The following is a 12,085-nucleotide window of genomic DNA, read 5'->3' on the forward strand; positions in this document are numbered from 1 at the left end:
CTTTGGCGATTAGTGTTGCAAGTTGTGAGAGAAGTTTTTCGAAGTTGAAGCTAATAAAAAATTACCTCAGATCTACTATGAGCTCCGCTAGACTATCAAACTTGGCTATATTGTCGATTGAACAAGAATTGGCTGCTAATATTGATTTTGACAAAATTATTTCTGACTTCGCTGCTCATAAGGCCCGTAGAATCCGCTTGTAAAACCTCTCATCCTATTTTAACTTCAATAAAAGGTACCTCATTGCATGTGAAATTTAATTTTAATTAAGCACCTATAGAATGGGGGCGGCAAAATGGGTCTCCCGCCCCAGGCGCCGAGATGGCACGCTACGCCACTGGGAAATGATAAGATAAATGATAAAATATTTAAATTATTTATTTATTTAAAAAATATATATTTTAATACTTAGTAGATACCTCCCGTGTTTTTGCTGTTATTTTGGGGTTAAAAAAATTAAAGACATATAAAAGTGACTTGGAAAGTAAAATAAACTTAAACTAACGATTATGAAAACTTACATTTTTACAGATTGTTGGGACTTAACTTAATGAATGTCAGGAAAAACGTAACAAACAATTTTTTACAGTGAACTTCTGAAAACCTTGTATTTTAAACCATTTTTTTCATAATGAATAGCGAAATTAAAAAAAAAGACATTGCAATTTAAAACAAATAAAATCTTCAGTCTTGATACTTTTATAGATATTACAATTTCAATTTTCTGCAGGAGTATAAGTGTTTAAACACTACTAAGATTAATAATATGACTTCGCAGTTAAACATTATTAATGATTCATATTTTATTAATATTTTATTGAAAATAACTTGGACCAAAATAAAGTACTCATAACTTGGCCACTTACATCTTTGTGAGTTTTGTATCATTAAATTCAGTAAATAACCACAACCATTCTAGTAATTAGTAAATTTGAACACTAACAATAAGATACTGTTGAACCTCTTATCAAGGGATGCGCCAAAACCAAATAGCAAGTACATAATTATACAAAAAAAAATTGGTTGTCTGTAAAGTCGGTTTACGGACGATAGTTTAACGTAAAAACTCATAACAAAAATTGATGAAATGATCGTATACTTGTATGAATAAAATTGAATCATTTTTATTGAATTATCACTATTTTGTATGGATACAAAGAAGGAGTGAAATGAAATCTGCAATTTAAGTGATAAATTTACTTTTATTGCACTCATTAATTCAAATATGTTTATTACTTTAACGAAGAGATTATTTTAACTATAACCTTTATACATGTTTGCTATTTAACATCTACCAATCTTTGTTATTCTGTTAAGGATAGGAAGATGATAGAAAAATTAGGAAACGAATGGGAGTGTTTCAAGTTTAATGTGCCTCGAAAAAGTCAAATCTATGGTTGTTCCAATCGAGAGAGATAGATGCGGCGCAAGCGTACAATGAGCGTAACGGGACACAGCGTTACGGGTCAATGTGCGTAACGGGACACTTTTTCGTGCGTGCAGCGGGCGTTCATAGATTTATTAGACATCACGTAAAAAATAATCACTGTTGTTATAAGATTTTTATTTAATTTACGCAGAAAATTAATTTTGAATTTGCAGCCTCCATAAAATCATCTAAGATAGTCTAGGTATTGTAGTCGCCACCATGATTCGAATTACAAACAAATAATTGTATTTGTATTTTGTTTATTTATATAAATATACTATATAATAACCCGCTGCTTCACATTTCAATTACAGGGTATTTCTCATACCTCACCATTAAAAAAAGTGTGTGATTTATTCCAAACAATGTTATTAATGAAATAGGTAAAATAAATTATCAGTCGCATCAAATATTTTATTTATTACAAAACCGTGATAATGATAAATCTTTTAATGGTAATGGGTAAAGCTTTTTAATATTTTGTATAGATTAAGTATTTGATTTTAAAAAAATGTTACAGAGTGTTTGAGGAAATATTTTACCTATATGAAATCACACTAGGCTACTTTTTATTACATGAGATGGACAGTTAAAAATTTTTTTAACATGCACCCATTTAATTTTGACTAAATATATGTCATCGTTTACACTAAGACTTTAATTTACTGTGGTTAAATCTGTGCTTAGGATAATTAAATAATTTACCTTATTAAAATACCTCCCATTATTTAAGGATATTTGAAACAAATTCATATACATTTAAATAAACAGTACAGATATCAAATTTATTATCCAACTTATAAGTTGATTCGCAGTTTTCTTAGTATTACTTAAACAAAATCCCCGAATGTTTTATACCATTCGTCTTTTTCCACACGGATGCCAATGTGAAAATTTGGAACTAAGTAAATATAGTAATATCCGTTAAAAAAACAAACAAATTAATCAATTTTTTTCTTTTACTCGTAAATGTGAACTCCATAATAATATAATAATATAATAACCTTAATTAATATTGATTTTAAGTTTATCTTGCCAATATGGATTCCATAACTTTTTTTAAGGAACATACGGGGTTCTTTGAACATAAAGCAAGTTCCAGATTTTTATAGAATTTTCCAAAATCACCCATATTATTTCAGATAATTTATTTTAAAATATGACTCACTTATACCAATACAAATAAATTTGTGTTTAAATAATTATATATATCCTAATTGAGGATGAATAGAAATACATAAATGCCTTCTGGTGCTACTGGGAAATCTTTCAATATCATAAAGGTCCTGCGACTCTCCGTTACGTGACTCGGAAGTTCGGGCATGTGTCGTTTTGCCTAAAGGCGTTCTGCCTAATTTTAGGCAAAACGCCGTTTAAGCAAAACGCCGTTAGGCAAAACGCCGTTAGGAAAATCGCCGTTAGGCAAAACGCCGTTGGCCAAATAGGAGTTAGGCAAAACGCCGTCAGGCAAAACGACGTTAGGAAAAACGCCTTTAGGCAAAACGCCTTTAGGCAAAACGCCTTTAGGCAAATCACCTTTAGGAAAATAGCCGTTAGGCAATTCGACGTTAGGCAAAACGCCTTTAGGCGAAATGACTTTAGGCAAATCGGCGTAACGAATTCATGTTTAGGCAAACCGCCTTTAGGCAAATCGCCTGTTACTCGGAAGTTCTAATCGTTGAGTTGGTAAGCAAGCGACCGGGCTCCAATGTAAACTCGTAGATCTGGTAAGCTAGGGATATTTTATGTTTCACAATGATATTTGAAATGAACAGAAACAAGGTGTGATTCCGTCTGAATATAATTACGTCAAATTTATTAAATGAAAATTTATAACAGGTATTAAAAAAAATATAAACATACAATATCAATTACGTACTTAAACAGATCTCAGGTACATTCAGAAAGAAAAAAATATGGGTCGACCCGAAATTCAATTATAAAAAGTTTTCATTTAAAAAATACATAAACCAATAAAAAAATACAAATATGTTTAAACTATCCCAGTATATATACTTAAAGTCCAGAAATTATGTTTATATGATAAACTGCGTCTGACGGCGTAATTTAGGAAAGTACAGAAAAAGTTTAAAGATACAGAAGCACCGGAGATCGGGGCTTCGTTTCCCGGAGATCACGCGGGAACATGATGCCAGGGCGCTTGTGTCTTGTTGAGGAAGGGAGATGAAAATGTCAATTCGGCGTCCGGCTCTCGGACCCTGTCTGGAACAGTCCGAATCAAAACTGATCAGAACTTGTACACAGACAGTATAAACTGGGCAGAGAATGCCCGCAAAAGTTAAGGGGAGGTTGGAGAATGTCGCGGATCGTAACTCACCAGACAGGGAAGTTGGCTTCTATTTTCTGATGCGTCGCCAGCCAGGAACTGGAAACCGCAAACACGCGGCTGGCGCGGACATTTCTACCATTTCAAAAAAAAAATTAATTAAAGGAAAATAACTATTACTCTTTATACTATGCAGACGGACTCAACTACTTGAAGAAGATTACAGGGATAACATCCCTTATTTAAGCGACTACATCGTCGGTTGCGGCCGGATGGAAGTCTTGCAGTGCGTTGATCCGCCGATAATCACAAACGGTCCGTCTGCAGTCGCGACGCGAAGTGTCTCGCGAAGAACCGCGTCTCGTAATTAAAAGTAAATGTTCAATCAAAAGTGGAGGGGGGGGGGGGGAGCTGGGACGTGCGGACCGAAAAGGTTCCGAAGTTCCCCGAGTGGGCATCATAAAAAACTCTGACTTTGATGTCTCGAAGTTGGTAGCACTGGCCGACTTTAGCGCTACCTGTTGAGGGGTGTCTGAAATAAAAAAGAATCGACTCGCCCAAGACGTCTGCTTAAACCAGAGGTTAATGGCGCCGTCAGGTGCTGCACTCTGGCGGCCAAGATAAGAAGTTACTGTTTCTGCCGCTAGATGTCGTGGGGTGGTCCATCTTTGAACACACATTTTTTTATGCAAGTCGTCCTTGACGCCGGCCAACGCTTGGCGGGGTTAACGGCAGGGCAATGCTCCGGAGCTGAATTCTTAGAACCAAGATGGGAGGGGGTGGGCAAAAAACGCAACGAGGCTGGGAACGAGCGTCCTAGTCGTGACTTTCATGGAGTGAACCTAAGACGTATGCGTGACGGTAAAGGCTAAGGTCAGCTCGTCTCTGAGAAATGGTAACATATCGTCCAGCGCTGTTGTATGCAGTTTTAGTCATGAAGTGAAGTAATGTTACAGACCTGGGACGTGCCTGCAAGCGAGGGAAATGTTAAACGGGCTGCCAACGAAGTCTTATATTTGCAAAAGCTCAGATTTATCCTTGAGAAAAGGTGCCTCGGTCTACTGGCACAAAGTTTAACTAAGGAGGGTACACCAGCCTAATCAAGAGTAAATCACCCAAAGTAACCAAATTATAAAGAAAAATAAAATTTCCAAAAATAATTTAAAATTATAATAAAATTAGAAAAAAAAACGTGTCGAAATACAAAATTTCCGGCACACTGGTAACCACAAACACATGTATGATGCCATTTGATGCAGAGCTCTGCTCTAACCTTTCCACGTAGAGAACCATTTACCTGGGGGAATACAGCACTTACTTGCCGTGTCGCCTGAAAGTACCATAAACGTGCGTCATTCTGCTCTTAGCTGTCAGAGCTAAGCGGATGGTCCACATCACCACTTCAACATGCTGAGACATTCTCGTACGGAGAGCCTGTCCGGACACATAAATAATTATTTTTAATTTTTATTTGTGTTTTATAAAAGTCAAAATACCTTGTGAATTTGCCTTCTGTAAAAATAAATGGTTTTAAGACAGGAATGTGTGCCTTACAATTATAATTAGACATAATGTATCAATTTTAAGACTATTCGTTTATGTATTGAAATCTAAATAAATTCCAAGAGAGTAGTGTGTAAAATTTACACAAGTTGAATGCATGTTGTGTGAAAATGAGTTCTGAACACTTTTTACCCATACATAATTAGAAAATTGATCAATGTTTAATGCGTCAACACGACATGATCATTATGACGCTGCAGCATTTAAACGGTCTGGGCATGAATGCAGTGTTAAAAAAATTTAAATTACACTTTTCGAAAAATGAAGGGATCAGACAAAAGTTATACGAAGTTATAAAGTTATACAAAGTTATAAAGCAAAGTGATACGACACATGTAATAAGGAGATTAAAAAAAAAGATATTAGATATGTTTTCAAAAAGCGTGTGTTGTGAGCCGGTTTGAACGGTGGCAGAATACAACGCTACTGCAATGTGCCTTGCAGACAGCAAGAGGACGCCGGGTGTCATCTCAAACTGTCTTGCAGTTGACCTCTATGCACTTAGGCCCATGGTGTGTGTCCCACAAACAGGAGAGATCACATCAGGTATCAACTGGGCGAAGGAATATCGTCAATGGAAAGATCCCACCTGTTTTCAGATGAGTCTTGATTCAATGTGGAAACCTGTTTTGAAATCGAGGGAACGTGGAACACAAAACAACCCAGCAAAGGATTTGGTATTGATTCTCCAATTATTTTTTTTCTGATCCCCTAATAGGCTTTGTCCGATCCTCTAATTGTTTACAATGATACTTTTAAGACATGTTCTTGAAACACGTCGCTAGTAACTATTTATCATAAACTGCAGTGAATTTGTAAAAAAAAAACGCAGTGGCAGTGGCAAGCTTGTACAGAAAAAAAAAACAATGTGCCAAAGTAGCATTCAAGATGTACATAATGGTCAAATCTTCAAGTACCCATGGTTGCTGTATGCATCGCCGTCTTCCAGGCCTATATTTAATTCAAATGGTTTTGAGATTGTCAACATACCAAGTTAAGTATTTTGTTTGAAGTATTTAAGTTAATGTTTAGGGAGGGAGAAGAAAGTAAGTCTAGTGTTGATACATGGAAAACATTACATTTAATGTAGGAATGAATTTTCCTAAAAGAGCATTGCTTTGTTCGCTTTCTTTACATCCATAGTACTTTTTTTCTGCTCACTTCTGTTTTAAGTGTTACTAGCTGCAATACCCGGCGTTTCCCGGGCTGAACACAGGGTGAAGGGGACCTTTTTCGAAATCAGATGTAGTTAGTAATTGTCTTCTTAATTTGAATGTCAAGTGTGAAAATTAATTTATATCACTTTCAGATCCCAACAGACGTTGTTCTGCCAGTTTATAGTTATTTACCTGGTCTGTATTTAATTTAGACTTTATAAAGCAATACAGAAAAAAGCTGAAAAATAAGAGATTACTAATATTGAAAAGACTAGCTGCAGTACCCGGCTTTGCCCGGGCTGAACACCGGGTGATATATTGTCCGCGATTTACAGCAAAATGGATAGCGATATGTCCAGTGTGTTGGACATTAAGAAATGACACATAATTACTGTTTGTGTATCTGTGACCTATGATTTTCTGTTTACCCATGGCGATCGGTTGAAAGGTTTAGAAGTTGATGCGCTACAGCGCCATCTAGCGGCGAGTTACAAAAAAAATGGATAGCATAAAAACCTTCTTCATGATAAAAACACTTCGATGTGCCAAATTTTATGGCGATCGGTCAAACGGTGTAAGAGTTTATCGACGTCATACATTCCAACATCCAATTATATATATTCATATATTTCGAAATTTTAGGGCTTTCACTTTTGCGGAAAGTTGATGTTCAGGACCTCGAATGGTTTGGAACACTCCATCTCGAAAGAAATGATATTTGAAATTCCTGAAATTTTCGAAATTTTGGGGCTTTGTCCTCAGTGGTGATTTTGAAGACCCTGAATGGCTGGGAATCAATAAAAATCGAAAGAGAATGATATTTTAATTTTTTTTAATTTTGGGGTGTGTGGTTGAGGACCCGGAATGGCTCGTAAACACTCCAAATCGAAAGAGAATAGGTTTTTGGAACTTTTTGGGAAATTTTTTAATTATTGGGTCTTTGACTCCTTGTGGGGGGAGGGTAGTTTGAGGACCCCGAATGGCTTGGAAACACTCCAAATAGTAAAAAAGTATTCTTAAATTTAAGAAATTTTTCGAAATTTTGGGGTTTTTCATTCCCCCAATCCCCTTACCAAAAATTTGTTGGAGAAGACGTCTTTGGGTAAACGTTCCGCCATCCCCCGGACACTTTAGTTCGTAATGACTTATTTTTAATACAATTTCCTCCAATTTTTCGAAATTTTCTGGCTTTCTCTTTTGAGAAAAAGGATGGGGGGGGGGGGGGGGGAGGTTCAGGACCTCGAATGGTTCGGAACACTCCATCTCGAAAGAAATAATATTTAAATTCCTGAAATTTTCGAGATTTTGGGGCTTTGTACCCAGAGGGGGAGGGGTTATTTTGAGGACCCTGAATGGCAGGGAAACACTAAAAATCGAAAAGAATGATTTTTGAAACTTTCTAAATTTTGGGGCTTTGAACCCTGTGAAGGGGGGGGGGGGGGTGATGTCGTTGACCCCGAATGGCTCGTAAACACTCCAAATCGAAAGAGAATAGGTTTTCGAAATTTTGGGAATTTTTTTTATTATTGGCTCTTTGACTCCTTGTGGGAGGAGGGTAGTTTAAGGACCCCGAATGGCTCGGAAACACTCCAAATAGTAAAAAAGTATACTTAAATTTAAGAAATTTTTCTAAATTTTGGGGTTTTGCATTTCCCCCCTCCCTCAAAATTGGGTGGGAAGTCGACTTTGGGTAAAAGTTCCACCATTCCCCGCACACTTTAGTTCGTAATGACTTAATTTTAATACAATTTCCTCCAATTTTTTGAAATTTTGTGGCTTTCACTTTTTTAGGGGGGGGGGGGGTGGAGGTTCAAGACCTCGAATGTTTCGAAGCACTCCATCTCGAAAGAATAGATATTTGAAATTCCTAAAATTATCGAAATTTTGGGGCTTTTTCCTAGAGGGGGAGCGGGGGGTTCGAGGACCCTGAATGACTCGAAAACACTTAAAATCGAAAGAGAAATATTTAAAAAAATATTTAAACTTTCGAAATTTTGGGGCTTTAACCACCTGGGGGGGGGGGGGGGTGATGTTGAGGACCCCGAATTGCTCTGAAACACTCCAAATCGAAAGAGATATAAAGGAATATAAGAATGTAGGCATTTACTGTACTCCTATCTACCATAATAACAATATTGACAAATAGAAAAACTTATTACCTACCTATGAATAATAAATTAATAAATAACTCTATGTTAAAGAATTTACGTACATACAAAATATTAAACTTCAACTATACAAATATGAAAAAATAGTAGGCCCTACCAACCTATCAATAAATTTCGAAGAAATTTATAAGTTTAAGAATTTATATACGTTCGTAATATTAAACTTCAAACTATCCACACAATAAGAACCTAAGAATGTTAGTGTAACTAATTTTTTTATTTGTCATAATACCTAAAATTCGTATGTTTACAAAATGAAAAAAGTATAATGACCAATTTGACAAAAAAAAATTTACAACTCGAATGACATTGAAAACATACACGTGAAATTTAAAATAATTATGAGTGCCCTAGGTAGAGTGAAAAAAAAAAAAATATAGAAGAAATTAAATAAAAAAAATGGGTGCGTGTACTTAGGTACGCGCATGAGAAGTTATACGTCTTTGGCATCATTAAAAAATAGTTTTTAATCGCATGCAAAAATATTGCGTGGAGTCCCTCCACGCGGAAGAAGTGAAACTTCGTAATGTGGAAATGAAAATAGGAAGGGGTAGAAATTGATTTTTAGTGAAATCATATTGTATCAAATCAAACTAAAAAAAAATAAAGGAAATAAATTTGTAACGATTCATAGATTGATCTTCAGAGAGAGAGAGAGAGAGAGAGAGAGAGAGAGAGAGAGAGAGAGAGAGAGAGAGAGAGAGAGATATTGAATGTCTATAAAACTTACTTTTTTATGAGAGCAGATTTTCATGAAATAAATCATGAAATCATTTAACGATAAAAGCTGTTTATTTAATTAAGCGGATGGGTTCGCCCGAAGAAGAAAATTGACGCGGCAAGACCTCGTGGACATAGAGAAATGACACACACTCACTATTTATGTATTTATGAAACATGATTTTTTTCTGCAATTTAAATTGTAATATACAAAAACGGCATTGAAAATTGAAACAAATATGGCGACACTACAAACTGTCAAGATCTTTATTTTTTTCTTACTCTCTACTTAGTTCCTTACAATAGCAAAACGTAACGTAATGGCTTGAAAGCTATTGCTCGGCAGACATAGAGGAATGACACTAACAGTTTGTATATCTATGACACACATTACATAAAATTAAGATATATTTTTTAACCCGTTAAAAATTTATTTTTTTTAGACAAAAGATAGCCTATGTCCATCCCCAGGATATAATATATCTCCTTGCCAAATTTCATTACGATCCGTTCAGCCATTCAGCCGGGAAAAGGTAACAAACAAACAAACAGACATACAGACAGACAGACAGACAAACAGAGTTACTTTCGCATTTATAATATTAGTATTGATTCCATTATCTAGCTAATTCTCGGCCTGCATTGGAATGCCTCATTCAGTTTTGTATTGTAATATGTTTGAAGTAGTTCCACATATACAAATGATCTGTCCATCTCTCTATATATATTTATCTCTATCTACATCTATATACATCTTTGTATCTCTCTATCTCTATTTATCTCTTCATATCTTCATATATACTTCTCACTATCTCTATATCTTCTATATATAAGTCTCTATATAGCTCTATACATCTATAGGTATATCTCTTTATCTTACCCATTTCATTCTCTATACCTCGCTCTATCTCAACTTATCTCTCAGTCTCTATCTTACTCTATATATATATCACTCTATCTCTGTCTCTCTTTTATATTTAAATAAATTGTGTCATGCGTGCGCACTTATACAACAAAAACAGACGAAGTGCCGCTATATAAAATGAAATAAACACATTTTTTGACACGATTCGTGCTCCAACTCGTCTCAGTAACCTTCATGGGCATGCGCATAACAAATCACCAAAATTTCATCGCAATCGGATGAATGGTATAGGAACGCATACGGCACAAACAAACAAAAATTAATGACATGACAAACGCATCAAACGATGGTGCGTTTAAAATTCAAGGCAACTCTATCTATTGACAAAGTTAAGAACAAAACTGTTATTAGCGCCTTTATTTTGCTAGCCGCTGCGAGTTCCACTAAGCGGACTGGTCTCACCAAGGAGAAAAATATTAATTTACCAGTATGTATGATCGGGTGTCAGACATAGAGAAATGACACTCGCTATTTGTATGTCTATGACCTATGCTTTTTCTGTTATAAAATGAAATTATCACTTTTTCACTCCCTTAGGGATGGAATTTCATATTAATATGGGGTCTATATTTTAATCCAGGCCATAAGCTAGCTGTAGGCCAAATTTCATTCAAATACATTCAGTAGTTTTACGTGAAAGAGTAACAAACATCCATACTTACAAACATTCGCGTTTATAATATTAGAAGGATAATATACTAATAATTTTGGGGTTGCTTGTGAGAGGCAACCATTGTGTAAGTAAAGTTTTGTATTCCTGTATGTGCGGCAATATTCATACAAATGTTGAGAAACATTAATGATTACTTAATGCTTTACATGACCAGAGCTGTGGAATCGAAATCGTTCGGACTGGCTCGTATTTTTTTTTATTGTTTGCAGAGTCGTATTTCGTGTCTTCACGAACGAGAAACCTCAGCAACACGGAGGAAGTGGACCGGACTATACCTCCGGAGGTCGAGCTGCACGACATCGACCAAACCGACTGTCCTTGAAGTCCTTAATGTCCTTGAAGTCCTTCAACAGCTTCCAGTCCTGTTCCGTCAGCAATAACTGCAGGGTTGCAAACCTACTGCACTACATGATGTCAACACGCTTCTCTTGATCCTGCATTCTCATTCACGTTACTCATGACTATGTATAGTAAAAGTAACGTACTGCCACTGTAGTTGAAACTTAAAATCAGGGGCGCAACAACAGGGGGGGGGGGTGGAAGGGTATTTCCCCCCCCCCCCTTCTGAAACCATGAAGTGTCGGCAAACGGGGGCAAATAAAGTGCTGTGTAATCAATTTTTAGATAATAAAACTGCTTAAATAGCACCATTTTCCACCTTGAAATACATATTTTCCCGGGTGAATAGGGGGGATCGATGATTCTTTATAAAAAGGTATATTGCCCCCTCCCCCTTTGGAAATTTAGTTGTTGCGCCCCTGTTTAAAATAATTTATGTTATACCATTTTTGACGATTCATTTAATATACTACTATTCAAAGGGTGCAATGTAATCACAGTAAATTTAATTATTTCTTTGTGAAAATTTTTTATTTTAAAAATTTATAGTATTTTATTGTTTTTGAAAGATTTTTTTAAATATATTGAATAAAACATTGACTTTTATTTTTTTCCTTAGAATTAAATCACATTTTGTATGAAGATCATACGACCCGAACTACATACAGGACAATAGCCTCTATAAAATATTCTTAATCTTAAAATTTTTTTAAATAATAAAATCTTATATTGCTAATTGCTTAAAATTAAAAATTATATAAAAATATTTAATGATAAGTAATTTCCATGTAAGCTTTAATTGGAATTTAAAGGGAAGAAATCTT

General features: G+C 35.4%; 1 protein-coding gene across 1 annotated transcript in view; it reads left to right on the forward strand.

Moving 5' to 3' along the window:
* Positions 1 to 11,861, forward strand: part of LOC134537873 (lazarillo protein-like) — a 37,417-nt gene extending 25,556 nt beyond the window's left edge. The window contains exon 5 of the mRNA XM_063378766.1: positions 11,132 to 11,861. Coding sequence (XP_063234836.1) covers positions 11,132 to 11,244 — 113 coding nt within the window. The 3' untranslated portion in view covers positions 11,245 to 11,861. The remainder of the gene's footprint in view (positions 1 to 11,131) is intronic.
* Positions 11,862 to 12,085: the final 224 nt, after the last annotated feature.

This window comes from Bacillus rossius, chromosome 12 (genome assembly GCF_032445375.1).
Source record: "Bacillus rossius redtenbacheri isolate Brsri chromosome 12, Brsri_v3, whole genome shotgun sequence".
Lineage (NCBI taxonomy): Eukaryota > Metazoa > Arthropoda > Insecta > Phasmatodea > Bacillidae > Bacillus > Bacillus rossius.